Source organism: Syngnathus typhle, linkage group LG8 (genome assembly GCF_033458585.1).
Source record: "Syngnathus typhle isolate RoL2023-S1 ecotype Sweden linkage group LG8, RoL_Styp_1.0, whole genome shotgun sequence".
NCBI lineage: Eukaryota > Metazoa > Chordata > Actinopteri > Syngnathiformes > Syngnathidae > Syngnathus > Syngnathus typhle.
In genome coordinates this window covers 2,142,900-2,170,011 of record NC_083745.1, presented here as the reverse complement: position 1 = coordinate 2,170,011, position 27,112 = coordinate 2,142,900, and the positions used below count along the sequence as shown (strand labels likewise).

Sequence of the window (27,112 nt, the reverse complement as noted above, 5' to 3'; positions counted from 1 at the left end):
TCTTTATTTTAATGACTAGTTTGGAACTAACTATTCCTCCACTACCTCGAGTGTGATGTGTGGAGGCGTTTAATTTGTCGAATTACATGGACGCTAAAATGAGGGTTAAGAGGGCAGCCATTTTTTTTCATATTACTCTACAATGACACGTTTCATTAACCTTTCATTTTTCACAATTGGTATGTTCCAAGAATATCCACTTAATGATTGTCGCGACTAAATTAATCAAGTAGAGCGCTTTTCAAGATGTGTTCATAACGTTTTAGAGAAAGAGGGACAGCATTTTGAAAAATGTTTTCAACCATTTGTGCTGGGGTAAGAATAATATTTATCTGTTGTAATAAGTATTTTAGCGTGTATGCCAGTTTCTTAAGTTGTGTTTAGCAAGCATATGTCATAATATAAGTATGTGAAGATTTTTGGGGGATAATATTTGTGGGTGTCTGGAACAGATTAATTGGATTTACCTTATCTCCTATGCGAAATGGAGCTTTGGATTCTGTACTATAAAGTTTCAGTCAGACTTTCTAGAACGGATTTAGCAACGAAAACCAAATTTCTGTTGTCTGTATTTTTATATCCGTCTCATGTCAAATGAATCCAATTTAACCGTAAAAGTACATCAAGGTTCAAGTTTATTCAATAACCGCGTTGGGCTCCTTTAACGACGGAGGACATCTTTGCGGAATGTCTTTCTTCTAACTTTGCACATGATGAAGCGCCTCCATTAGACGTGACGCAAATGTAAAATAATCCAAAGTAATGGATGGAGCCGTGTTTGTGCTGCAGATAACAAAATGTATCGTGAGTAGATTAGCATGCCGAGGCACGTACGCACACTCCAGTCAAGAGCTCTTCACTCCACGCAGGAAGTCAAACCAAGTCATTTGGCCCCCCTTTTTTCTTTCTCTTCTTTTTTCTTTCTTTCTGTCGCAAGGTTGGTGTAATGAGGGCTCTTTTTCAGCGAGGTGTTTTTTCCGTTGCCGCAATTCCGGTTGGAGTGGCGAGAAATCACCTGGTGGCGCTTGAGAGCTTATCTGAATAAAGATGAGTCTTATCAGTGGGATGGGTCAACAGTTGGATAAATGTCTCCACAGGGGGGCGATGTTTTTTCGTTCGGAAAATACTCGGAACGAGGCACCGTTTAGCGTCACGGTTTCGATTTGCCGTTGCAAACCTTGGTTCGTGTCCAATTAGGCTTTTGAACCTCGTTTGGGGTTTTAAAGTAGCATTTCAAGCCGTGACATTTTCAATTCTGGGTTAGCTGGTCAAATTAAGGTTCGAAATAAGAGTTTCAAGCCAGGGATAGGTTTTTAATTGAACATTTCAAGCCCTCCCCCGGTTGGATTTTCAAATCATTCAAAAGACTTCTTCACTAATGTTCTCTTTTGCTCCTCCAGCTTTTACCCATTGATGCGCTCACATCTTGTAATGATGTCATAAATGTTGACTTTATTTTGTTTTCAACATGAAACATCACAAATAATCCATTCGACCCAATCGACGAGGTTAAACCATGAAGAGAAGGTCGATTAAACTCGCACAATTTACACACACAGGCAAAGTGAGTCATCTCTCTTCGCGTCTCTTCTTGTGTCCTATTACACAAGGATTTTCCCCGTGATGGGAATGTGAGGCGTCTAATTATCCACAGATGGACGCCTTCCAACGCTAGCAAATGAGCACATTTGCCAATGGACAAATCATTTTAACCCTGACAAGAAAAGGGGGACATCTTGCAACCCTAATTACAATCACGGGCCAGACTCAGACATATGTGCTGTGAGGCCACATTAGCATTTGAGAACATTCTTTTTGGTCTCTTTTGTGGCTGCTCTTTTCATTAGCAAGTTGTCTTAGCTGCCAGGAGCTAATATTTTCTTTTTCCCCCCAACCAGTTGCCACCGCAGAGCAACACAACAAGCAAACCCAAAAGAAAAGTGATGATGTTGTTGAGCAAGGCTTTGTTTCCAACGTTGTGGAAAAGACACCAAGTCTGGAGAAAATAACCTCCTTTTGGTTAATGGATGGATAGGATGGCGTATTAAAACGGACAGTTAGGGTTAAAGTTCAAGTATGGTTTCAAACGAAGATTTTAGGGTGTCAAAGTAGGGTTTCAAACTAAGAGGTAGGGTTTCAAGGGGACACACACCCAGAAAAGCACACAAAAAACAACACACTCGCACACGCCCCGATGTTAATTTTGCATAGGTTGTCGGTGATGGATGATTTTTCCGGCTAATGGTTCTAAACGCATTAGCGCAAATGGGCCCAACTCGCGCACACACGCGCTCCTCCCCTCCAAGCGTAATCTTCTCCGCGTCCTTCCGATTCAATTTGCCGTCATTACTAAATCATGAGCCGCCATGTTTACGGTGACGTGCATTCGTTTTTTTTTTTTCTCCTTCACATCCCCAGCTTGTCGTTCTCATTTCGCCGTGTTTAAAAATAGCGCCCTCGCGTCGTTAATCAATAACACGGCGGCACGTAAGCACAACGGCGCGCGCGGACAACACGTGTCGAATTGATCGGCCGCCATGTTTCCTTCAGCAAGGCCGCTTTGGGCGCGTAATGGCGCATGGAGAAAGATGTTCTCCTTCAGCGCTAACCTTGTTTTTAACCTGATGTATGACACTCTGATCTCTCTTGCGTCTTCTCTGAGAATGCCGTGAAAGCCGATTAAGGTTCTGAACCTCACCCAGGGCGAATCAATTTATTTCAATTATTTTATTATAAACAATAACCATTACACTCCATTGGAAAGTTCAATTATTGAAAGAATTAAATCATTCAATTTACAAAATCATGTCATCATACAGAATATTCTTTGTATCATGAAAAACACAAGTCGTAAATTAATGAATACCTTTCAAGATAAGAATTTCTAATTGGATGGAATAATTCACCGGCATTACATTTCCAACTATATCAAATAGAATGTACACTACTTGACATTAGTGCGATATTTAATTCTTTCTTGCTTGATTTTGCTCAGCTCTGCCTTCACTTGTTTAAAGTGCTGCTAGCAGCTATTGACTTGCTTTCAATCAAGCGTGAACACAAAAACAAAAGGGAACTGGGCAATTATTCTCTCTCAGTATCAGATTTTTGTACTCAAGTCAGAGTGTGTCCAAGATTTGTGCAAAAAAAAACAAACAAGCTGCTTTTGATGCCTTGCCATGTTGGCTGTCTTTAATTTTTCTTCTTGTATGGTGGCGCCTGCAAGCGCCTTAAACACTTTTGTGATAATACTCTCCTCCTCTCCTCCTCCTCCTCTCTGCTCTGTGTTGTTTGCTTTATTTCCCTGCCTCTTTATCTGCTTCACTTTTAATTCAAGCAGCATCTCGGACCCTCCCGAAATTAATCTGAAACGACACAATGAGCTTAGATGGCATTACATATGCAAACAAGAGTCAGATATTAAAAAGACAGCACAGAGCTAAATGAAGGTTCGGCGATGGCTCGATGAATGACAATCATGCGGATGATGGATTTCCAGCTTGGGGAAATAAAACATGCGTGATGAATCGACAATCACATGTTCTGGCTGGACTGGCTTTTATTAACATGCACTTATTATGAGCGACGTTACGGCTTGCGGCCGTAGCACGTTCAGCTCGTAGGTATCAAAAAAGACCTCGCTGTCGCTCACATTTGCCCGCCGACTTCTCGTTAACCTCGTTAGCATCCGCCTGTTTTTAGGGAAGAGCGCGCGTGCTAATTAGCGCCCTCGGCCAGCTCGACCTTTACACAAAAAGGCTACGTTGTCGCCTCGGATGAAAACAATTTTTTTTTAGGGCCCTTTTTGATTAGTTTTGTAATTGAATTAAAAGTTGAGCGGAAATGGAACATGCTGAGTCAGTGCGGCCTGTAAACTGTCCACCGACCGGCCGAGATCATTAATTCGAAAACGGATCCATTTTTTAAGCAGTGTGACATTTTTGTGGCAAGTCTGGTATTTATCCGACAGAGGCATACATTCTGTTCTCCAAATGAGACTCCGATAAGGCTTCATTTCTATTTGTGGTTAATAAACGGCTGAGAAGTTGTCGTCATTTTTATTTCGATTTGTTTTTATCTGCTCTGTCGTGTCCAATTATCGTCTTAAAAAAAAATGAATCAAAGAAACACCTTCACATTCCACACGTTTAAATGAATCTCTTCAGTGCCCCCCCCGGTCCGTCTAGGGCACGGCTGCCTAGCGTCGGGTGATTTACGTTGCGTGATTAGCTGATGAGCGGTGAGCAGAGAGTGGAGAGGCCCTCCAGCCAATTGGGACAGGAGTGGAGATAATCACACATGCTTAGGCGTTTAATGGGAATACGCTGGATATGAATTTCCTCATCCGGAAAAACAAACAGAAATGATTAATGGGAGGTGGTTGCTTGCGGAATTAGCATCCGAGATGTTGACTGTTGGAATTCACTGAATAATTCAAGGTGTTTCTTCTTCTTCGTGCTATCGCCTGCACTCGCAAACACATTTACGATATCCACGAGTGTCACTTATTTCTTTTTAAGAATGCCACTGGGAGATTAGTGTCCATAGTCTTGTCATATATGACATTACAAGCATGCTAATGGCCAATGAGCCACATGCTGCTTCACCTGATCCAATTTGATGCAGTTACATTTGCACCCACGCAAGCACAGTGGCAATTTAGGGTTGCCGTGGCAACGGCTGAGGAAGCTAACCATTTCTATCCTGTTATTTTGCTACTTTTTAGCACTAGTTCATATTGATCATCTATTCATTGATGGTGTGACCAATTGAAAAACGTAGTTTCAAAAAAAGGTATCAATAGCTTCCGCTGTATTCCGAAGAGGCTTGAAGATAAAAGTGCATTTTTCTTTTTTTGAAAACTTTTTTTTAAACTTTTTTTTTTTAATTAGCCCGCCAAGACATCAGGAGCTAATATGTTCTCATTAAGCACAAATCAACAGTGGAGAGAGCAATGTAGGATAAAATTAGCTATTCCTGACAACTGAAGGCCGCTATATGTTTTAATTAGGCCGCCAAGAAGGATATACGTTTTAATTAGCGCCGTCTCCCGCGGCCCAAGGGCCTGGAGGTTTAAACACTAAGGTAGCGGTGTTAATTAAATGACACTAATTGTTTTCTCTCCCTGCCGTTAGAAGCTTCACGGGATCTTTTTTTTTTTTTCCTGTTTCACTTTGGCTTTTAAACAGCAAACACCAGATACATAAATAAATCAATCAGTAAATAAGACTGACCTACTTTCCTGCATTCCCCGGTGACCCCGCAAGCTGCAGGTGTTGCGTGCACTTTCATCTCCGGCGCCAACCAAAACGCAGCCGACATGCGCTCGGGTTTCAAAAGGTGGAACATCTGTAAGCATCTGGGGCAATCGTAGAAAAAATTCATTACACGGCTGACATATTTGGACTTCTTATGCAAATCATTGAAACTTCCAAATGATTATCGAAAATGTGATTGATAAAACTTGACTTTAAAAGAGATTGCGCAGGCTAATGTCGCTTAGCGCGAGATTGTTTGTCGGAAGCCAAAGAACAAACGAGAGAAGCGGTCTGGACGCGAAGGAGAAAGTAATACAAATAAAATGGTTTATAGAAAATCGAAGAATGTAGAGGAAGAAAGAGAATGCAGTCTGACTCTGCTTTGCCCCAATTACACAAAGCAAATACCTTTTCTGATTGCATTTCTTTCTCTTTGTGTGTGTTTGCGTGTGTGTGTGTGTGCACTCGGGCGAATATTGTCAACTTACGAAATAAAAAGTGACTGCCGGGCCAAAGTTATGTTTTTGGTGAGCATTTTCCATGCGTTATTTACACTGGGAAAATGATTGATGACTATTGAACACAAACAATCTAAGCTTGACGAGTCCATGGAGCAAAATGACCTTTCTGAATTTGCCATTAATATATTACACAAGTTTCGAGACTGCTTTATGGTTTCAAACAAGTCTTTCAAACCTGGATTAGAGTTTCAAATCTGGATTTTAAGCGATGATTACACTTTTAAAGTAGGCTATCAAAATAAGCCGGCTACGATATACCCCAAGTTTGGTGTGACAATGATCCCCCCGTTGTGTCCTCAATTTGGAATTAAAAAAAAATAAAAAATCTAATGTCACATCAGTGGCTCTTTGTGAAGCGCACAGCAAAAATAAGGAAGTTGTGCGAGCCACCCGAGACGTAGCCTACATAGAAATGTCGCGCGTGCACACAAACACGGGAAGCTTTGAGGACACAGGAAATGCTCGACAAGAAGCCGGAGGGCCGAACGCAAGCTGGTGACGACGCCTTCCCGACTTGCGCCTAACTTTATTCCGCTACGCCTTATTTATTGAATGACTTAATTTTTGTTTTCCTCTCCTGCTGTTTGCCTCTCGTGCCTCTTCCGCTTCATGTTCCTGTTCCTGCTGCTAATTAGATGAAGACATATCGCGCCGCTGTGACAGAATTCTCCACAGAGCCGCGCGCTGATATGAATAATTGAGATGCAATTAGCCTCTCGCCATCGTGTCCGCCGCTGACCGGGCACCCCGGCCGGCCGTCCGGCCGACTCGCGTGCTCTCTACCGCCTACCTTATTAGCCGCTGCGGGTGTCCGCTTATGATGAATGTAAGACAAGCATTGGATTACATGCTCCAGTAAAAATGTCCCACAAAGCAGATCAGATCTGTGAATCTTTAATGTCCAACAAAGCAGATAAGATCGGTGAATCTTTCATTTCTAATTTTCATATTAGCCCCTCCCTCACGAGTTTTAAACCCAACACATGGTTTTGAACTGCTAAGCTAAAATACTAAAAAGTCTTCCGCAACTACCGTAATTTTCGGACTATAAGTCGCACCGGAGTATAAGTCGCACCAGCCATAAAATGCCCAAAAAAGTGAAAAAAAACCCATATATATGTATATAAATCGCTCCTGAGTATAAGTCGACCCCCACCCAAACTATGAAAAAAAACGCGACTTATAGTCCGGAAATTACGGTACTTTTTAAACACCTGGAGCATTTATTGATCCGTTTGATTGATACGTTTTCTGTGTTTATTATGACGATATGGATTTGTACGGTGTCCTTCAGTGGCCAAAAAGGTGCCTATGAATAAAATGCATTATTGGTAGGACACACTGCTGACACTTGTAATATTGTCAATGGCTACAAGTCCATCCATCAGCCTGTGTGACCATCCTTCCACCGTTCCTCCTCCTCCTACTTTGCTCTTCTTGCTCTCCTGACAGCACTATGAATAACAATTAGAGGATATACAAGTCGCAGAGAAACCATTTAAAAGTTTGAAATCACTTCTGTGTGTCACCGAGGAGGATAAGAAAGAGGAGGAGGCCTGTTGCCGAGGATACGGGCTCAAAAGGGAGGGGGTGAAAATTTACGCGTGCGTGCATTTGTTGGAACGTGATTAGTGAGTAGAATACCAAATGGTGACTAAAAACACAAGTATGCAAACATTTTATTTTGCACTTAGTGTGAAAGAAAAATAGCCTGGAAACAATTAAAAATGGCTTCACATACACCAATACAACCGTATAAATCTTCCCCTGACTTGAGACTCTAATTCAGTTTAAAAATACTCCAAATCTGTCATCGTTGGCAGTTTCGAGGTAAAATAAATAAATAAATGCGCATGATATTTAAAACAGTTTGAAAAAAAAAAATTGGACATCTTCCTTGAAGCGAACTTTGTTTTAAGATCATTTCAGCTGTATTCCGAGTGGGTTCCACCCTCGCGTCTGACAAATCAATTAGCAGCGTGTTGACTCGTCTTCGTCGACGCCTCCGGCTTCAATTAAGCACCTAGCTGGAACCTGTCACATCAAAACCAAAGCCGGAGACGCGCTCTCCATTCGTCTTCTTAAACAAGAAGGAACGATCCATCAAGAACAGTCATTTGGGATTGAGTTGATTTACTTACCGTAACGCTAAACTGTTTTTAGTCGCCACCCACTGTGAGGAAAATAACTTTTGAAATAGCTCCATATTTCCTTTGGAGGAAACTGTCGCTCAAGAGAAAAACGCCTGGTTTTTATTCTTCAGTCGAGTAGTCGAGCTATCAGTGAATATACCGTAATTTTCGGACTATAAGTCGCGTTTCTTTTTCATAGTTTGGGTGGGGGGGGCGACTTATACTCAGGAGCGACTTATATACATATATGTCTTTTTTTTCACTTTTTGGGGCATTTTATGGCTGGTGCGACTTGTACTCCGGTGCGACTTATAGTCCGAAAATTACGGTATATCGTTTTTGTCCTCAAAAGTTGAGGAAACCTCTGACAAGATCCACATGTCACTTAAGTGGCGGCCTTTCGCTAAGGCAGATCAAAGAGTGGCCACATGACACTATTTCTTTACCTTGAAGCCGACACGAGCGTGGTGGAACGACGGCGTCTTATCAATTATGGAGACACTCTCACACACCGTTTGCATCACGACTTGTGCTTTGCTGCTAGCCATAGCGCGGGCGCGACCACAACGGCGTGACCGAGCCATCTGCACAACTTCCAAACACGCGTACGGAAATGCAACACGCACACCCGCGCCACAGAGGATTGATAATAGGGCAAATTAGCTGTAGATTCGCAATGAAAGATCAGTTCATTAAAAACGCATTAAGTGTCAACGGGTTCAGTTGATGCTAAATGAAAGGAGGAGGGGAATCCAGATCATCACCATATTCCCCTCAGACGTGCGGCAAACATTGCAGAAGACGACAGTCGGTAAAACGACGGATATTGTGGCGGTTTTACACAAACATGCCTGCAAAACAAATTCAATACTTTGTCGTTAAAGCGGTCGGCAGTGTTTGTCCCGAATGCATTTCGCCGCCGCCGCCGTTTCTTTTATCCGAATCGTCTTGTTCCGTTCAGGCTTGTCAAAGTGCAAAGTCCAAAGTCATCGGCGGGACAGCGGCCACCCTCAGAGGAGGCCCAGCGTTTAATTGCATCCTGTTTAAACACATTGGTCTCGCCCTCGTCGTCTTTTCCTCCTTCAAAGTCTTGACACGGATTTGGCTCGGGCTGCCTGCTTGCTTGTCTTGCGCGGAAGCAAATTGAGACCCGGCTAGCCGCGCTGTGATCTCCATACTTGAGGAGTTTTCTCTCACCCAGGACTTGGACCTTGCATTTCAATGCGGCCCCGCGATAATTCCGACGACGAGGAGGATTCCACGCGCGCACGTGTGCGTTCCCACACGCTTGAGCGTCAGTCTCTTGCACTGCTACCGAAAGGGAGATGATGATTATGCAAATGAGCACTGTCTCTTTCTGAAAGATTAAACAGGCCTCTGATTGCTTTTACATAACCTTCACTCTCACCCGGGCCGACCGACACTGTCCTCTGCGCGCACAAATGCACGTAAACACACAGACACACTTTGTGACCTTGTGCACAGTTTGTATGATTTTTCTTTTGTGGTTTAACTGTTTAGCAATTGCAAATTGGTATTGAACACAATAGAGACAAAAATCCGATGGATGGATGGATGGATGGATGGATGGATGGATGGATGGATGGATGGATGGATGGCTGGATGGCTGGATGGCTGGATGGCTGGATGGCTGGATGGCTGGATGGCTGGCTGGATGGCTGGATGGCTGGCTGGAGTTTATGATTCGAAGTGAGCACGTTTGACTAATGAACTCAATGGCCTCATCGCTTAGCACATTTCTCCATTAACCCGGTGTTGCGTTCAAGGACGCCGGATAAATTTGATCAACAAAAATAAGAGGCCTACCACTCAAGTGCGCTCTCGCTGGCACACTTGCCGACACGCCGTAGACCAGAGATGTTTAATTAACTCAATGTCGGACCACCCAAGGACATCCATTCAATGCACCCCCCCCACATACACATATATTTCCCTGTTTGCTCAAGTGCCACTTGATGATTTAAAAAGCAATCAAGCTTCAGTAGGCCCGGGATGGCTCCAACCCTTCATCCGATACACAGTGTAATTATAAAAGCGATAATGGAAGATGCTTCCTTCAGGTGATCTTATCCTGCGTTTTAATTGGTTCAGACTCCAAAACATCGATTCATGTCCATCGCACATCGTTAAATGTGCAATCTGAAAGTGGCGAAAACACTTGTTATCATTTTATAAAAAGAGCATTTATTTCAAAGTTTTTGTTTTTTTTCGCTTCGTAGATTGAAGCACATAGTAAAGCAACGGTACAATGTTCAGAAAATATAAGTGTGATGCTGACTCATTTTATTTTTAATTTTTTTTTTTATCTTAACATGTTTTTTGTCATAATACTGGAATATCTGCATGTATACTAAAAAATAAGAACTTTTAAAATTGTACAAATCGGTACCATAAAACTCGACTGAAGAATAAAAACCAGGCGTTTTTCTCTTGAGCGACAAACAGGTCGCTTCGCCGGATTCCTCGAGCGGGGAGGAACCGCGATGAAACGCCAAATGACGGAAAAGAAGCAAAACCAAAAAAGGCAAAGGAAGCAAAACAAGCCAACGCTTAACATTTGGGCCAAAGAGTTAAACGTGTCGCCAAAAGTAACAACAATCCAAATAACAATAATAATGAGAATACTGATAAAAAACAAAGTGATAATAATTATAATAATAATATAATAATTAAAAAATGAAATTGAACCACTTAAAAAAAAAAAAATGACGTCCTGGCTTCTCGGGGGGGCTTATGTGTTTCCTGAAATGATTGCAACACATGTTGATGCAACAGATGTCGCCCGGCCTTTCAGAAAACACGTCACATCCTGTTTGTTTCCAACGAGTGTAACGCTCCACTCGTTTTGCACATTCTCTTGCAAACACGGAGGCTAGCTAGCTTGCGTTTTTTGACTCGGAAATAATCAAATGAACAAAACACAACAACGGATGGATAGAATGCACGGCGAGTGTCCGTTAAGGCGGTATTTAAGATCTCACAGGTTGTTTTTTTTTTTTACTCGTTTATGATTGATCACCATCATCAGCGGAAGTAGGGTTGCAAAATTGTGGGAATTTTTTTCAAATTGGAAACTTTCCATGGGGACGAATGGGAATTATTGAAAGAAATGACCCTAACCCAGGAATTTACAAGATGGAAGAAGTTGCCTCTTAACTCATTCAGTTCAAATCGATGTTGACGGCAATGGCAGAGTGAATGAGTTAAGATAGTTGCAGGTGGGCAAGGAGATCATTTGAGGTGGTCTACTTGTGGTAAAACAAATCTTTACATTAATGCTTGAATTACCTTTGGATTGGATTACCTTCAATTCAAAAGAAATTCCTGTGAAAAATTTCCGGTTTGGAATATTTTTCAAAATTCCCCCAGTTTAACTTCAGATGGAAATTCACTGGAAATATTTCAGCCTTTTGCAACCCTAAGTGGGAATGATTGATAGGACACAAATCGAGGGATCAAAACAAATTGTCATCCACCGTTTTGTACGTCCAATCCGGTCCGTCTTTGTTTTTTTTCTTGTTTGTTTTTCACCACAGGGATTCAGTCCTGGTTTTCTCAGCTACTGAAGCGTCTTACGTCGTTGGTCTCGTATCGTGTGTGTTGGCCTCCGGAGTTGTTGTTGATTTATTTTAAGGCCACCGTACTGCCAAGACAGTATCAACAACCCAGAGAGTCCTTAGCAGTATCGCACAGCAACAACAAACGGCGGGCCCGTCGGTCCGGCTCGGACGGCGATCTGAAGGACCCCGTCAAGGGGGTAAAACCTCGAGGACGTTTGTGAATCCAGTCCACAAAAGTGTACACAACCTCTAATTTCAGCTAAACAGTTTTTTTTTGTTTTTTTTTGTTGCACTAAGTAAATTCCAAACACACACTGGTGAAGTGATACATTTTTTTTCCCCGCCCGATTCCGCTCCGGTCCGTAAGCGGTAAAGTCGGGAGCTCTCGGCATTTGTTACTCGGGAGGAAATGGGAGAAAGTTGGGAAGGCGTCGGCGCAAAAATCCTCATGGAATCATCGGAATTTGTTGTTATTCTGGAGGAGGTCCAGCGTTAACAGTCATCGTCGTCATCGGCGTCGTCAACCGAGCAGTTTTTGGCGCCGTACAAATCGGCCAGCTTCTTGAAGCGTGGACCCCAGCTGTGCAGATAGTCATAATCCAGGTCAGATTCTGTGGTCACCGATTCCAGAGAGCTGAGCGAGCCGGCCAGGGAGCCGCGACCCTCGTAGCCGTAGATCTGGATGGAGTCGTAGGGCGGCGCGGTGGGATCGCCGTCGGCCTCGGCTACGCGCGTCTTGATGAAGTCGTCCACGTCCACGCTGTTGGCTGCCGGGTGGCCGCCGGGACGCAGGGGGAACTGGAGCTCCGGTTTCATGTCCTTCCTAGGGTGGAAGCCGTTGGCGCCGTCTGGATTCTGAAACCAGACTCGATGTTAGGGTTTCGAATCGGGAATCAGCATCGGGATTCAAATTCGGGTTACCTGCAGCGTGGCGATGTCAAAGGCCTCCGTGTCCTCCTCACCGCCGCCCTCGTCGTCGTAGGTGATGATGTTCTCTCGGATGTCTTCCTCCTCAAAGACGATCAGAGGTTCTTTCTTTTGCCGCCGCAGTGCCACAAACAACACCACGATGACTGCGGGGCACACAATCAAACTGTTGCTCCAGCAGATTGTAACCGAACCTCCGGCAGTTTAATTACGACCCAATTGTCATCCGAGGATATCTAATTGCGGTTGGTGGGCGGGCGGTTCTCCGTCCAGACGTAAATCACCAGAATGTTTTCCAGCTTACCCAGGAGGATGACGATACAGGCGAGGATGGCGATGAGCGCGCCTGTGCTCAGGCCGGCGGGCAGCACGTAGGGCTCCACGTTGCAGGACAAGATGGTGTCCTTGCTGTCGCAGGAGCACACGCGCACCGTCAGCGTGCTGGTGCTGCTCATGGCCGGAACGCCGTTGTCGTTGATCTCCACCGGCAGGAAGTAGACGTCCTGCGTCAGACGGCTGAATCCTTTACGCAGCACGTAGATGCTGGCCGTGCTGTCTGTGTGGACGGAGGATAGATACTGGATGGTCAGCAGAGTACTTTTTTGGGTTTCAAGCCAGGATTAGGAAAGAAATACTTGAAAATGACACGAGATGAGCAGCTTGAATCCAAAAGGGCAACGCTTCATTAGCTCAGATGTGAGCGTCGTCTGTTGCTACGTGCTAAGCTGCCAACACGTCTGTCTCGTGTCTTTGCTTCTATTTCATTATCACCACGGATTCCTTCTCTGTGTCCACTCGTCCGCTCTGGCTGTTACTTGAAGATTCTCTCGTAGCTTAATTCAATCACGACGCCCCCCCGAAGACGTACGGACAGATGGATCGAGACCGCAATCTAATTAATGCGGCCCCCAGGATATGGAGCCACACTTGTGTGTGTGTCTTGTGTGCAGCAGAAAGTTAGCGGTGATGCTAAGGTGGTTCACCTCTGTTGTCTTTAAGGGAGAAGTTGTGGTTGTGGGCCACCTCTGGCGCCAGGCGGAAGGTGAAATGTTGACGATGAGCCATCTCGTCTTTGTCTACTGCACTGACTGTTTCGATGACCTGCGATGGACGACACAAAGACAAACATACCGTTTCGAATTAGGGTGTCAAATTGGAATTGCGAATGGAGAGTTTCACTGAAGGGTTTTTGTTGCAGTTCAGGTTTGAAGTGAGCCTTTGAAGCCTTTCCAATTAGATCTTCAAGTGGTTTTCATGATGATCTCCATCCTTACCTTTCCCGGTGCAACGCTTTCACACATGAGCACTTCGTTGTTGGTGGCAAACTCTGGAGCGTTGTCGTTCCTGTCTTTCACTTTGATGTTCACGCGCACTTTGGTGTCCTGGTGGTGGCCACCTGCATACACGTAAAAAATATTCTGTCAATCAAGCTCCGGGGATGTATTTTGAGTATCCCGGCTTGTGAGAGTGCCGTCATCATGCTTGCTGCTTCCTCCCACGCGTCTCACACAAGCATTCTGAGCGGTTGCGTAATCAAAAAGCTTCATAAAGGATGCATCCTTGTTTCCTTCCTTCCTTCCTTCCACTCAGTTTTCTTCCCTTCCATCCTACTTCATCCCTTCTTTCTTTTGCTACTCTTTGTTGTTGTTTTTACTTTCCCTGCACGCGTCCTCCATTCTTAAAAACGTCCATTCAAAAAAGCGTAGACTTCCTTTAGCACCATTGCCCTGTCTATGACATAAATAGGACGGAGCACATTTGTTTTTTCAGGAACGGAAACTGCAGCTCAGTTTCTGTTGCGACTGGACCCTCTCATTTGAATTTTCCAGCACCCCGTCATTAGCAGGCTTCTACTTAGCTTCCCAGGGCCCCCGTTAGTGGTTAGCGTAGCCTGACTCTGCGGGCCACGAGCCGGTTTCCATCTGGCCGTCTGGCGTCGACAGCGCCGCGGGGAAACCGCACGGCACTTGGAGAGCCGGAGCTGCTGGCCGCGGAATGCCAGGGTGGGGCCCCTTGTGGCGAGGGGCGAAACACGAGGGAGCCGACTGGTCAACTTGGATTTCTGTCTTTGGTCTTTTCTTGCTGCATCGGCCATTTTTATTGAAGTCATAGCTACGCGGCATGGATGTTTCGACGCATGACTTCACCCTGTGCCCTTTTGAGAGTTTGATATGATTCTTCATTTCTGTGCTGCACACTGGAGGAACTCCATAACCCCAACCATGCATGACTCACCGATCTCAGTGGCCGACACAGAGATGTTGTGCCAAGCCTGAGTCTCTCGATCCAACGGTCTGGTGGTAGTGATCATGCCATCCTCCGAGTTGACGCTGAAGAACTGCTCCACGTCCGTGTAACGCGGAATCATGTACCTGCAAAGAGGCGTTCATGAACCTGTAGTCCCAAACCGGCCTCAGATCAAACTGTCATGTCGTCATACCTGACTGGGTTGTTGGCAATGTCCGTGTCCTTGGCGTGGACGCGTCCCACCTGAGTACCAGGGGGGGCGTTTTCCTCCACCTCAAAGGTATACGAGGGTGCCACAAATACGGGTGGCTCGTCTGCATCCTCCACTGAAATCTGCAAAAGTCATCGCAACACTAATATTAATCAGGTGCTTCTTGAAACAGTTCTCAAAAACGTACCTTTATCGTGGCCTCATCCTTATAAGGCCCCCAGGCCAGGTATTGGGGATCCACATGCACGTTGTATCCCTCTACCTTCAGCGTGTACGACCGCTTGGTCTCAAAATCCACTCGCTGAGGACGACACACAAAAGAACCCTCATCAGTTTAGTGTCAGCATTCCACACGTTGGACCGGCCAGTGCGCTGTCCTCATCTGCTGCTAGGGGGAGCTGTTGCTACACGAATGCAGCTGCTGCAGTCTCGCAGTGACTGACAAGCGTACGTGGGGAACCCCAAAATATATGTACCATACTTCTATAATACCACCACAACCATCGAGAGAACGCAATTGATTAGGTGGTGGAGTAATGTTCTACTCCAGTGTTCAAATGACTGTCATCGGCCAGAGATTCAATTGTCCCATATTGAACAGAGCCATGATTCAATTATTTGTATTCGTGGGAAGGCACTGACACACAAGAACACTGAACGGTGAACTGTGCTGTGCTTGGGAGGATTGTCTGAAAGAGGACAGGAAATTTAATTGCTTTATATACATCGAAACGCTTCTTTTTATACCAATACTAAGAAACCTCAGTTTGAGCACCACTGCTTTAAACCTCCTCCAGGGCAAGCAAGTTTCAAGTTCTGCATAGTCAGCCATTGTACGAAAACCATAATACGCTCTCGTGCGGTGCCAAGAGTACCAGTTTCGGCCTATCCGCATCTCTGTTGTCTATGTAATGACAGTAAATAACACTCTTCGCCGCATCAACCTTTCTCCCGAGAAAGCGGGATAATAACACGCTTTCTCCTCCCTCGACACACTTTTTCCAGCAGCTGCGGGAGCTTTAACATGGCAGACGTCCCGGGTGAGAGCTTGATCTCCTCATCGGCAGTCCGGAGCGTCGCTTAATGGAATCCCGACGGGAGGAGGCAGGCCCGTAAGTCTGCTGTGCATGTATGAGCTGGTGTTAACGTAGATTAAAATGCTCGGCTGCGTTCGGAATACCGTAATGTTCGGACTATAAGTCGCAGCAGAGTATAAGTCGCACCAGCCATAAAATGCCCAAAAAACTGAAAAAAAAACATATATGTATATAAGTCGGTCCTGAGTATAAGTCGCCTCCCCACCCAAACTATGATAAAAAACGCGACTTATAGTCCGAAAATTACGCTAGTTTACTCATAGCCTAATCATGCCATCTCAGCGCCCCCCCAAAGAAGCACTGGAGACCTAGCTTCCCTTTCTAAGATGCTATCTTTCAATGTATCGCGAGCGGCTCACCTTTCAGCCAATCGTCGGACACGGACAGTCGACCACCTGTAGCCAAATGCGGCTCGCCGCATTAACCGGGTGTTTTTACGAGCGGCGTGATGACAGCAGTTAAGTGATCACAGATTTAATTAGCGGCAGTACAGAACGGCGCAAAACATCTGTTCCGTCTCGACGAGCTGCCCGTCGTCCCCGACGCAGATGCGTCAAACTCAAGTGAACTTGTTGACTCGTAAAAGGTTAACAACGCGGAAGAGTTTAAGCGTTTAGTCACGGTGGTCTGATGTTGAAATGTAAAACTGAACCCGTGGCGATAGTCATTCTTCACACGGGATAAAAAATATATGCCTCCAAGTTTTGTCAATTACCCATCTACGTGTGTTGCGCCACCATTTGTCATCAAATATCTCCTCCTTAAAGAACACGGTCACATAGGTGCTATTTGTTAGCCTGCCTGTGGTGTTTCTCATTATCTGTTAGCGTTAAGCTAGATGACCAAAAGTTATTTAGTTGTTTTAAACATACCATTTTCTCTCCGTTTAGTTTGACAGCAAATTGCAACAACCTCTTTTTATAAAATGATATAAAATGATGCAATAATATAAAGTGGTTGACTGTATAGCTGCCACACTAGCGAATCGAAAAACTTGCCATGTGACGACAAAGTGTCAAACTGTCTTTGGGTGAGGTTTAACACAGACCCAGATCCCTACCCGACAGAACTTAAACGTGTCAGCGACAAACTCAGCGGGAAGCCAATGTCACCGAGGTGTCCCACTTCTTTATTTTTTTTTTTTCCATCGCTTTGGTCACACTCTGGATCGCTCGCTCACTTTCATTCATGACAATATTCACAGTGACACACCCACAAACACACACACGCGTATGCACACACACACACACACACACACACACGCTTCTTAATATTCCACAAAGTGCTTTCGTCAGGACACAGTTGAAAGAGAATAGTTGATTAAAGCTCATGCCGGTGTGCGTGAATGTGTGAGTGGGAGAATAGAGATTAGTGAAGGCTTCTCCCGACGCAGGTTTCAAAGTGTTCAGGTGTGTGTGTGTGTGTGTGTTTGTGCTGCCTCTAGTGGCCAACAGGTGATGATTTCCCCTGAGAGGCATCAGGACTCAATAATCACGAAGCGGCGCATCAGAATCAGGACACTGTAATCAGATCGAGTCCAAGTGGGTCTCATGACGTGTGCAACTCGCACACACACGCATAACCACGCACGCACGCACACACACTTCAAATCAGCCTCGGGCTCTGATGCCGTTATTACAAGAGTCGTAGTGAATTGGAATGAAGGATTTTTCGGGTGATTGCTTCGTGTCATCATCCAACACACATGCACACGCTTAAGTACACACTGAAGCTAAATGGATCGGAGGCGCCAAAACATTTTCCTCCAATTGCCCCGTACAGAAAATCTGACAAAACAATTCTGATTTAAGGATTATTTACGTGATGTGAAATTGAATATTGATACGTATTTATAATCGTTTCTTTGAACCTATGCATATTTCGTGGCGCTCTATGTATTGCTAGTCATAGTAGACTTGGCTAGATTGGATTGGCAGATAATTGGCACATTTTGTGCAATATGGGTTATGTCATCATTTGCACTCCTCAGTCCTTCAACTCCATCCATTTTTTTGCAGTTTCACAATTTTAAGCATTCTGCTTGATCGCCACAATTTCCTCTCGAATAAAACTCTGGATGCCACTATTATATTCCACAATCTTTGTCTCAGTCTTCTTTCTGTAAAATGTGTCAAACGCTTTTTCCAGCTTCATTCGCAGCTGATAGATTCCATGTGGCATTTTTTTTTTTCTTTTCTTATTTGAAAATGGAAAATATGAGCTCCAAGCAGGACAAAAGGCTGACATGTGGGGCTCCTCCCTGGTAACCACACGGGAACGTCCAGTGCCCTCATCTTTTTTTTTTTTCAATGGCCAACAAGTCATCTCTCATGTGTCTTCTCGGCATTGGATGTGGTCAAGAGTCGCTCGCACAGCTGCCCGCCTCCAACGCACTTTTTTGGATGACGCTTGAACTCGAGGTTAACCACACCACCCCGACCCACTCAAACGAGTTCATTTGATTTCTTTTTTTTTTATATTCATGCTCTCATTTCCTGATAGCAACGGAAAAGAAAAAAACTTAAGCCGCCGGAGTCTCAGAGCTGCTGTATCGAGACAAAAGGAGATTTGTATCGATCGAGTCGGGTTATGGACAGAGATTTTCCCACATACTGAAGAAGAGTGAGCTGGCTGTCCAGCTGGACGGACGGCTTTGTGTTCTTCGCAGACAGGAAGTGCAGTTACTGGGCTCAAGTCTGAGTTGAGAACATTCTGACCTCCAAACTTCTTCTGTCCAAAACATTCTTTTTAATGGAAGTATAATTACCTTTTTGAGCTTGATGATGGCCTCCCTGGTCTCCGAGTCGGTGCTGAGCTCAAACATCCCCAGACCGTCTCCGTCCGTCAGTCGGTAGTTGACCATCCCGTTGTCACCCATGTCGGGGTCCTTGGCCTTGACACGGCCCACCTCCTCACCCTCGACTTTGTCCTCCGGTACGGCCATGGAGTACACGCCTGCAGGGAGGGGTGACACCAGAGTCCGATCGGATCGTGGCTTGTTAAATAAGACGAGCCTAGAAAACGCGACGGGTGGATCGATGGGGCCGGTAGATAGTTGAATCGATGGGTAGATGATGGGGAGATGGATGCTCTTTGTCTCAGGCTCCGCCCTCTCCTGCAGGGCCAATACTCGCTCATTTGTATTCCCCTTGCCTCTCCGTTGCCCTCGTTCCACTTCCAAATCTCGGCATGGGTTCTTACCTCTCCTCCCTCCTTCGTCCTATTTCTCTCATGTTTACCTCCACCAGCAAAACATCCATTTGGGTTTTATTCATACGGAAGATCAACACTCTCGTAGTGTGACATTACTAGCGGGATAAGGTGCTAACTTTACTATTTCCCAAGCACGGCAATCATCTTTTCAGGTCAGGATGTATCTTGTATGGCCGGATGGCGGTGCGTTTCGTTTCATTTTCCAGGGCGACAAGCTCGACGAGCTGCGGTGGCAGCTCACAAAAGGAGTTTGTCGAGTAATTGATACGTGCCAACAACGACGTGACGGATCAAGAGCAAAAGAAATTCTTCTTTTTCAGAGCTTTTTGCTTGGGCTTTTGTTATCGCCAGTGTCGCTGAATTGTATATGTCAAGTCTCAATGCTTGTTCTAAAAGAGAAATAATGACGGTGACGGGAAGAGAAACCGGAAAGTGGATAATATTTTTATTGAACAAAAGAAAGAGGCAGAAAAATCCTTGACGATTGTCGGGGGGGGGGAGAGGGGATTTTCATTTTTTAGCTCCACTGCCTCTCTCAAAGTGTTAAATATGTAATCAGCGTCCTCATTGGCGCCATCTGGAATATTCTTTTCACAGGTGCTCCTGCTCGTACTTTCCAGATGCTCCGACTGGTGATATAAGTGTACGCCGTAACTGCGTGGCGGTTTTTACGGCTGCTTTTCATGTCGCGCACAGAAGCGAATTTGGTGACATGTGTATTCATGAGATATCCTTGACTCAAAGTAAAAAAATGACGAGCACTCACTCTGCGGAAACTTGGGTGGGTTGTCGTTGACGTCGGTGAGTGTGATTTTGACTTCGGTGGTCCCGGACAGGCCGCCCATGTGGCCGCCCATGTCCTTGGCTTGGATCACCACATCATAGTCCTGCCGGGCCTCGCGGTCCATGTTGGGCAGCGCCGTGCGAATGATGCCTGCAGGTGTGGACATGCGCTTTGAGAGGTCAACTTTTACAATCAAATCTGTGATAGCGGTTGACACGGGAGGCAATGGAAAATATCTCCGGTTTCTTTTGTTTGTTTTTTTACACCCCAAAAAATATCCAGAAAATGCCAATAATGATACACATGTTACCTACAAGGGACAGGTGAAAGAAATCCTGAAAAAAAATCTGAAAATATCCAAAAGTCAATTAGCTAGCCTGGCACCAGGGGGGGTCCAAGCAGGGCACTGTGGCACGCCCCTCTAGGTCCGCCAGTGCTTCTCGGCAGGATTCATAGTGACAAATTTGGACTCGCCCTCAAGCTTCAATACCTCTGCATTTGTTGAACCAGAATAGACTCGTCCAAGAGAATCAATTCAGAAATTTGAATCAGGTTTGGCAGACAGATGGAGCGTGTTAAATTGCCAAGCTACGGAGTTTTTATCGGTACGTGGGCGAAGCGTGGCAACAAAGTTTGCTACGAAGCCTCTCAGTGAATTTATCCATTTCAACCAGGTATACTGCACAGATGAACGATGCTAAATTGCCTACCTAATTATTTTTATTCATGGTGTGTGGGTGGAGCATGGCAACAAATAAGACTTCAGCTTCTGTCATACCTCAACAGACTCCTTCCCGAGACACAACTGCTACCAAATTTGAAATCGGTGTACTAGACAGATGGGCAATACTCAACCGGAATGTTTTTGACTTTGGACCATGGGATATGTCCGGGACAAGTTGACAAATTTGGACGATGGCTCCTCCGTAAACGAAGCGTTAAAACGGTTACTCGGCTCCTGTTGTAACTGAACAGACTTTTCCAAGGCAGTTCAATAGTTAGCACATTCCAACCAGGTGTACTAGACAGATGGTTCCCGCTAAAGTGCCAAGCTTTTCACCACCATGTGTGGGCGAAGCATGGTGCCAACGTTTGACGAGTCGCCGTGAAAAACGAAGCTCGACTAATTCAGTTTTATTCATTGCTTCGTTCTAGGATGACGAATGGGGGGAAAAAAGCAGGATTATTCTACAGAGTGCCAATCCACTTGATGCCTCGTTCGAGCGGTGAGGAAGTGATCGCATGTTTGATTCTTCACGTCTTACCCGGGGAACCAGTGATCTCATAGCAATGGTTGACGTGACCTCCAGAAATTAAGTGTGAGATTATTTTTCTATATTTCAAACACTGATAATCTGCTGATGTGTGTTGAAGTTTTTATGGTCACGTCGGGCCAGCTGTGTGTGTGTTTCTGTGCGTGTGTGCATGTGTGACAGCACGCAAAGCTGATAATCTCCAAACCAATTAGAAATGTGAGCTTTGGATGCGCGCCAGTCAAATGGCCGACACCGTTCTGATTAGCTCCGATTTACTCTGCGCAAATCCACCTTCGAAAACCCGCCGCCACGGCAACCGCCTCTCGTCCCTCCCCCCCCATCTCCCACCGACTTTATGTTTCTCTATGTGAAGCACTGTCATCTCCACTCTGCGTGACCCCCGCACATCCATCCCGTTGTCACTTTGTGCTGTCCAAATGTCACGGCCAGGACTCCGTGACCACCAAACCGTGCTCTATTTTTTTTCTCACCACTTTGGAGTCATTACATAATTTACCTTACTTTTGCAAAAAAATTGGAGCAATTTGAAAATTCAAACTCTGCAACCTTCTCACCTGTTTGAGGCTCCACTGAGAAGTACGGTTGTCCCTGCAGGATGCTGTACACCAAGCGGGCGCTGTTTCCGTACGTGGGGTCATCGGCGTCGGTGGCCGTTACCTGCATCACCGACGTACCTGCCAATCAAAAACCCAGTTTGACTTTGTTCACCAAAACAAAGGAGTAGTTCTGCACAGCCAGGAAACGAGCAGCGCTTGGCAACGTTTGCATGGTGAGCACGTCGACCGACGCGCAGCGAGCGGGACCGCTCGGCCGTCTTTGTTAGTCTGCACGCTGCTGTGTTAGTGCCACGCTACGCTGCGGTGTTCAAACCTCACTGAGGAATGAAAGAATTTGGATTCCAAGCAGATAGGACGTGGCAAGAGAAACCTGGAGGCTTGAAAGCCTCATGTGAAGGCCTACATTTAGTTTGAAAGCCTGAATTGAAACCATATTTGGAACCCTTCACTCTAGTTTAAAGCCCTACTTTTGAAACCTCAGGGTTAGCTTAGGCTTTTAATTTAGCTAACCCTGGCTCAAACCCCTTCTTGAACCATCATTGAAAATCATTGCTCACGCCTGACTCGAGTGTTCAAGTTTCAAGCGGGCCGACCATCTTGAAACGAAATCGCTCAAACGTCCTTTCTCTGGAACGGCCAGCCGCAATTTCAGCGGCGTTAAGAGTCCCCGTGACCACAACCAATCCGGACCCGAGAGTCTATCAATATCGGAAGCTCTTAGTCTGGAGAGCCGCAGCCGCTTGATTCCTTTTAATGTACAGGCTAATGGCGCGGTTGTGTAGCCTGGCTTCCTGTGCTCGGGTTACCGTGACAATCGATCCTTCCCGAGAAAGAACGAGCGTGATGAGCTTCGGCAAATACTTCATTAACGTCCGCCACTCACTTGCTAGCCTTTGGACGTTGACCTTTGAGGAAGTGTTTGTTTTACTCACCGACGTTGGACATTTCGGGCACCCTGGCGTAATAGGGCCCGTGCAGGAACTCCGGCGGGTTGTCGTTGATGTCCTGCACCTTGACGATGAACTCCGAGGGCGGCTCCAGAGGCTTGTTGGTATCTCGGTCCACCGCCTGCGCCGTCAGCGTGTACTGAGCCTGCTCCTCGCGGTCCAGCGTCTTGGTGGCATGGATGTTGCCCGTCTTGTCGTCGATGACAAAGATGGTTCCCGCGCCCTCGCCCGACAGGATGTACTTGATGTTGCCGATGCCCGAGTCCACGTCGGAGTGGAGCTGCGGGAGAAAATCATATCACCCTTTGAATGGAAGACACTAAGACAGACTTTTGTGTATGTAGATTGGAAATGAGCGGTGACATGTTCTCAGTTCTATTAAGTTCTTGTTCTTTTACAAGCTCTGGAGCGTGAAATATGACGCTCCCCACTTGTTTTGATTGATTCGGTTGTTAAGACGCGATGCCACCAATCACCACCCCCATGCACTTAACTTCATTATTTATTCATTTTTTTCTTCTAACCCCAGTTTGTTTCTTTTCTTTCAGGCAACTTATATGATCCAATCACTGAAGCAGCAGATTCGGACATGGCAGTAAGTACCTCAGTAAAAATCCAATACTCACCAGTGATCCAAGTTACAAAACATATTATATATCGCAAAATGCAGAAATATCCGTCCGACAAAATCATTGCCATATAAATCAGCACAATATAAATGGCCGGAATTTGTCGCAGTTGAAAAAAGTTGAAATCAATGACGAGAATGGATTTGGCCCGCCACCCCACTTCCCCTCATTGGCATGTTGTCAGCGGCTCAACTCACCCTTCCCACCAGAACTGGATCTGGTCCCGTGTACTCCTCAATGACAAAGAACTGATTCCAGACCCAACCTCTTTTGGACCTGTGCAGCACCTGACCCTCCTTGCCCACCCTGGGCCGGTGTCTGTGCATCGACGTGTGACCTGCACACACACATTGCCACAAATGTTTTCTTTCCAATCGGGATTAGCGCCCAGATATGTGTGGGTTGCAAGAAAACACGTCAATGGAAATCCCAGTTGGACATCAGAGTGAGAAAATGTGTGTGGGTGGCAAATGTAGTGTTTTAATGACAAAACAATGGGAAAGTACCCCCCTCCCCTCCCGCTTCAGCAACAAATGTATCAATTTAACGCCAACATGTCGCACCTGCGTGTCTATGTCTGTGGGGGCGATGACCGAAGGAGTCGTGGCCTCTCCGACTCGCCGTCGCTAGGCTACAAAGGGCGCAGAGTCCCGCTAACGCCAGGAACACCCTCAGCGTCATCATCGTCATGGAAGCCGACCTCTCTCTCTCTTTTGTTCCTCTCAGTGGAGCTCAGCCCCCACTGAGGTGACTTCCTGTTTGGCGAAGGGAATGTTGGGAGTTTGATTTCACGCGGGACAGTTGTCGGCGTCGTTTTCTCCTCCGATCCGCCGAGCCTGGAAGCAAACAAAATGTTGGAAATTCCGATGATGCTCAGTGTAAAGAAAGATTTCCTGTCTGCTATTCAGCAGCCTTGTTATGGGACTCGCCTTTAATTAGCCAATCAAGGCTATCTGGAAATTAATTAATTAGCTTGAATTCATTTGGACAGGGATGAGTCCACTTGTGAAAATGGTGTGAAACAGCATGTCTGCTTCTGTTTACATGCTTTTATTCATCAAACATCAATCATCACAATATGACAGTGAAGAAAATGCTACAACATTAAAGTTGGCCTCCTCACCCCCACTGATGGTTCTTTTTATTGAAATAAATCAACAAACTTAATGAATCATTTTTAATTTGATGCTACTGTCAATTTTTTTTTTCTTTTTTTTTTTTTTTTTTTCTTTCGGTATGGCGCCGTAAGTGGCTGCCTCCCAGCAGTGTTCTCTCTTTTCCTCTTTATTTCTTTCTTTTCTCCTTTTTCTTTCTGTCTTTTTGTCCATTCGGCGATGCTGCTGCCTTCTACCGCACCTCGGTATCTCTTCGGATCGGATATTTTGTATTATTTTTTTTTTCTTCCTGGGACCGGGATCATCGGTCGAGACCGGCGTAACTGTACGGCGGCTTCCTGCTTATCCGGGCAGTGATGACCGGGTCCCTCGCCTTGGCCTTGCAGCCGCAACCCCTGTGGGGAGTCCGCTCCCTCGTGCTCGTCGGAACCAACGACTTTCGCCATGCTAGCCCCGTGGTGACCATCTGCACGTGCACCCGACTGGGTGCCCAGGACGCTGCTCACACGTTTGCCTGCTTTGTGATGTTTTTCACCGATTCACGACCACGGTCCATTGGGCGCCGTTGAACTGGACTGCCCCTACACCTGTCTATGGACCCCGTGGAGGCTATTTAGTGTGTTTTGGGGTGTTCTATTGTATTGAGGGGTGCTGGTTGGCCACAGTTACTTTTTTTCCTTTGTCTTTTATCTTTGTTTTGCTTTGATGGCTTTTATCTTGAGCACTTTCTGGCTTTCTTTGTGGCGCCGTTGTGTGGCAGCCTTATGAGAGCCTGTTGAGTTGCGCTCATGCCATTTGTGCGTCTTTTGTATACCCACTCTGTGGTATGAATACTGCTGGGGCCTGAATTTCCCCACCCCTGGGGATCAATAAATAAATATTCAATTCAATTCAATTCAATCTCGAATCGTTTTAAAGCATCGTTTATTGAGTCAATCATTGCCAAAGAAACTTTCTCTCCATTGGGGTCATTTCATTGGCTGCCCACTTGATCACATGACCAGCCAAACACTTCCTCTCTATAAGGCCTTCTGGGGTCATTTCATTGGCCCCCTGCTTGAACACATGATCAGCCAAGCAGGTAGCACCAATTAATCCTACCTGGGCTCAGGACTGGCTAATTATGCCTGACACTTGATGGATGGGACTTGTTGGCGAGGTATGTTTTTGGGGAAGGGGGGGGGGGGATAACCTTGAAAGGAAGAATGTTCTATTAATGACATTTCAAGCTTATTGTGCACCGACTAGAAAAGCCAATTAATTGTATGAAGGCTAATGAAAGAGAAGAAGCAAATTTCTACGCCAAACACTTCTCTGAGTAATTTCTTGAAGCCCAAACTGTTAATAAAACTCCAAGAATCCCACCAACTTATTTTAATGGTTGCAAACTGTGCAGAATCTCAGTCGGCTGTCAAAGGATCATCAGTGTGTCGGCGTCAACCAGATCCAAATATTGAAATGGACCAAACATTGCAGCGGTGTTCTTATTTTGCTTGGCTGCCCCTCATCTGTTATTCAGAAGCAATGTGCCGCTCTGATAGAGAAACATGATATCTCATAAAGAAGTGCAACAGTGTGACCCTCCAAAAACTTGATAACACCACCGTTGAATTAATTTCTCTGAGGACAAAAAACATGACAGGAACATCTTGTCACACATTTTGGAAAAGGTTGGTTTTATTGTGAAATTTGGTGCATATGAAAAGACCCACAAAAAGAAATATGCCATTGTAATTGGAAGCTGCCATTTTGTGTCCTGCTCATAACATTTTTGAAGCGTATCTACTAGGCAGGTGAACAACTTTCAATTGCAAATCTAAGTTTGCACGGCATGTGGGCCTAACATGACGGCAAAATTTGATGAGGTGCTATAAAACGAAATTTTGTGGCACCGCTCAGATTCCGCCCAGGGGGGTGCGCACAAAGGCATATTCGTTTAATTTACCATTTTGATGTATTTATTTCCTCCTCAGACTTGGCCAGAGGTGCAAGAAAGAGCTGGCTGTGCAGCAAATGAGATAACGACTCCCTCGGGTGAGTAAGCCCTCTTTCACCCTCCTACTTCCTGTGTCTCAACACATGACTCAAGAGTCGCATTAGAACAATAGACAAAGTGTGTGTGTCTGTATATATTTATATACGCGCGTGTCCCTCGGGTGGCAAGAGTCACGGGTTGGCTGAGACGTTTGTGATTCATTGGCTAACATTAGACTCCACGCTGTTTTGAGGGGGGGGCCGGGGGGGGGGGGGGTTGCGACCTCGCTAACCGACACCACATGTGTCCGAACAAAGCTGGAAATTCACACGCCACTGTTTAAGCGACACGAGTACATTTCAGGGTCAAGTGCGGGGGGTTGCCCAAAGTGTGCCTCAGCCCCCACGTACCAGATTTACGATGTCACGGCAAGCCGGTTTAATAAATACGTATTTTAAAATACTTCCCTGTAAGGTTAAATGATATAAAAGTACTTTTATGCCAACTGGCTTTTTTCAGGTCAGTGGGCTGCGTACACAAGGATTACATTGTCTCCATGTGCTGATCCACCATTTGTGTTGAAATAACTATTGTTTAATGCGTAAAAGGGACAAGCTAGTTTCATTAGCCAGTCTCTGGCT

General features: G+C 45.5%; 1 protein-coding gene and 1 long non-coding RNA gene across 2 annotated transcripts in view; one reads left to right on the top strand and one right to left on the bottom strand.

Moving 5' to 3' along the window:
- Nucleotides 1–10,099: 10,099 nt before the first annotated feature.
- cdh11 (cadherin 11, type 2, OB-cadherin (osteoblast)) overlaps nucleotides 10,100–27,112 on the bottom strand; it is a 48,065-nt gene continuing 31,052 nt past the window's right edge. Inside the window, exons 3-16 of the mRNA XM_061285781.1 lie at nucleotides 23,945–24,217; nucleotides 23,579–23,718; nucleotides 22,738–23,032; nucleotides 21,803–21,922; nucleotides 19,954–20,121; nucleotides 18,742–18,929; nucleotides 15,065–15,178; nucleotides 14,860–14,999; nucleotides 14,655–14,791; nucleotides 13,694–13,815; nucleotides 13,403–13,520; nucleotides 12,724–12,975; nucleotides 12,414–12,565; nucleotides 10,100–12,347 (exon numbers count right to left, since the gene is read on the bottom strand). Of these exons, the coding sequence (XP_061141765.1) occupies nucleotides 11,985–12,347; nucleotides 12,414–12,565; nucleotides 12,724–12,975; nucleotides 13,403–13,520; nucleotides 13,694–13,815; nucleotides 14,655–14,791; nucleotides 14,860–14,999; nucleotides 15,065–15,178; nucleotides 18,742–18,929; nucleotides 19,954–20,121; nucleotides 21,803–21,922; nucleotides 22,738–23,032; nucleotides 23,579–23,718; nucleotides 23,945–24,071 (2,436 nt within the window). The 5' untranslated portion in view covers nucleotides 24,072–24,217 and the 3' untranslated portion in view covers nucleotides 10,100–11,984. The remainder of the gene's footprint in view (nucleotides 12,348–12,413; nucleotides 12,566–12,723; nucleotides 12,976–13,402; nucleotides 13,521–13,693; nucleotides 13,816–14,654; nucleotides 14,792–14,859; nucleotides 15,000–15,064; nucleotides 15,179–18,741; nucleotides 18,930–19,953; nucleotides 20,122–21,802; nucleotides 21,923–22,737; nucleotides 23,033–23,578; nucleotides 23,719–23,944; nucleotides 24,218–27,112) is intronic.
- The window catches only part of LOC133158535 (uncharacterized), a 191,405-nt gene continuing 186,142 nt past the window's right edge, over nucleotides 21,850–27,112 (top strand). Inside the window, exons 1-3 of the long non-coding RNA XR_009715230.1 lie at nucleotides 21,850–22,017; nucleotides 23,301–23,347; nucleotides 26,470–26,530. This is a non-coding gene — a long non-coding RNA (uncharacterized LOC133158535). The remainder of the gene's footprint in view (nucleotides 22,018–23,300; nucleotides 23,348–26,469; nucleotides 26,531–27,112) is intronic.